Source organism: Eimeria mitis, genomic scaffold (assembly GCF_000499745.2).
Source record: "Eimeria mitis Houghton genomic scaffold, Emh_scaff9458, whole genome shotgun sequence".
NCBI lineage: Eukaryota > Apicomplexa > Conoidasida > Eucoccidiorida > Eimeriidae > Eimeria > Eimeria mitis.
The window spans coordinates 1-1,506 of NW_024016742.1; the positions used below are offsets into that span (position 1 = coordinate 1).

General features: G+C 56.5%; 1 protein-coding gene across 1 annotated transcript; it reads left to right on the forward strand.

Annotated features, from left to right (window-relative positions):
- Positions 1-340: 340 nt before the first annotated feature.
- Positions 341-1,320, forward strand: EMH_0097290 (uncharacterized protein; the record flags this gene model as incomplete). The annotated part of the gene is given in 4 exon segments (XM_038023276.1): positions 341-527; positions 618-675; positions 679-1,193; positions 1,298-1,320. Coding segments are annotated over 4 exon segments (783 nt in total).
- Between the last annotated feature and the right edge of the window lie 186 nt (positions 1,321-1,506).

Below are 1,506 nucleotides of genomic sequence, written 5' to 3' on the forward strand. Positions count from 1 at the left end.
GCAAAAGGAGCAGCAACTCATACAACGCGAAACGACACTGCAGCAGCAAGAAGCAGACCTTAATAACCAACGGCAGCAGTTGCTGCAGCAGCAAGCTGCTGCTGATGCCCGAGAAGACAGCTTGCGGAGGCAGCAGCAGCAGCTGCAGCAGCAAGAGGTAGAGCAACAGCAGCAGCAACTGCTGCTGCAGCAGCAAGAGGCAGAGCAGCAGCAGCAGCAACGGCAACTCCAGCAGCAGGAGGAAGAACTGCAGCAGCAGCAGCAGCAATTCCAGAGACACCAAGAGACGCAGCAGCAAGAACTGCAGCAGCAGTACTCACACATTGAGCATCAGCAGCAGATGCTGCAGCAAGAACAGCAGCTGCTGCAGCAGCAGCAGCAGCAGCTGCAGCAGCAGCAAGAAGACCTCAAACGCAGACAGCAGGACCTTACGAGGCATCTAGAGCAGACTGCTGCCAGAGAGGTGCGTGCTGCTTCTCCCTTTGCTGCTGCTGCTGCTGCTGCTGCTGCTGCTGCTGCTGCTGCTGGTAGCCTGAAATGCTTCTTGCTGCTGGCGCTCTCTGAGCTGCTGCTGCTTGTGTTTTGCTGCTGCTGCTGCTGCTGCTGTTGCGTTGCAGAAGGAGGCGGAGGCGGCGAAGAGAGAGTGCAGCGTGGAGCGTCAGCAGCTGCAGCAGCAGNTGCGTTGCAGAAGGAGGCGGAGGCGGCGAAGAGAGAGTGCAGCGTGGAGCGTCAGCAGCTGCAGCAGCAGCGGGAGGAGCTGCAGCAGCAGCAGCAGGATATTGAGGATCAGCAGCAGCAGCTGCAGCAGCTGCAGCAGGAGTTTGAAAAGCAGCAGCAGCAGCAGCAGCAGCAACTTGAGGAGAGGCGAGAAGCACTTGAAAAGGAGTATATAGAGCGGCAGCAGCAGCTGCTGGAGGAGCAGCAGCAGCAGCAACTGCAGCAGCAGCAGCAGCTATATATAGAGTTGCAGCAGGAAAGACAAAACTTGCAGCAGCAGCTAGACACTCAGCTGCTGCGGCTTCAAGAGCAGCAGCAAACAGCAGCAAAAGAGAGACAGGAGCTGCAGCAGCAGCGGGTGCAGCTGTCTGCTCAGCAGGCGCAGCAGCAGCAGCAGCAGCAAGAACTGCATGCAGCAGCAGCACGACTGCAGCAGGAAGAGCAGCAGCTAGAAGCAGCAAAACGTTCTCTTGCTGGTGAGCGTGAGGAGCTGGAGCAGCTGCAGCAGCAAGCGCAGGAGGAGCTGCAGCAGGGGCAGCAGCAGCAGCAAGAAGCAATGGATCTGCTGCAGCAGCTGCAGCAGCGAGAAGAAGAAATGAATAGTCAAAGAACACAGCTGCAGCTGCTGCAGCAGTCGCTAGCAGCAGACAGAGAAGCATTTATAAATGATTCTATAAGAGCAGCAGAAGCAAGAAAAATAAAAGAAAGACAGCTGCAGCAGCGGGAAGAGCTGCTGCTGCGGCAGCAGCAACAAATAAAAAAAGATAAAGCAGCTGTACATACACTCCA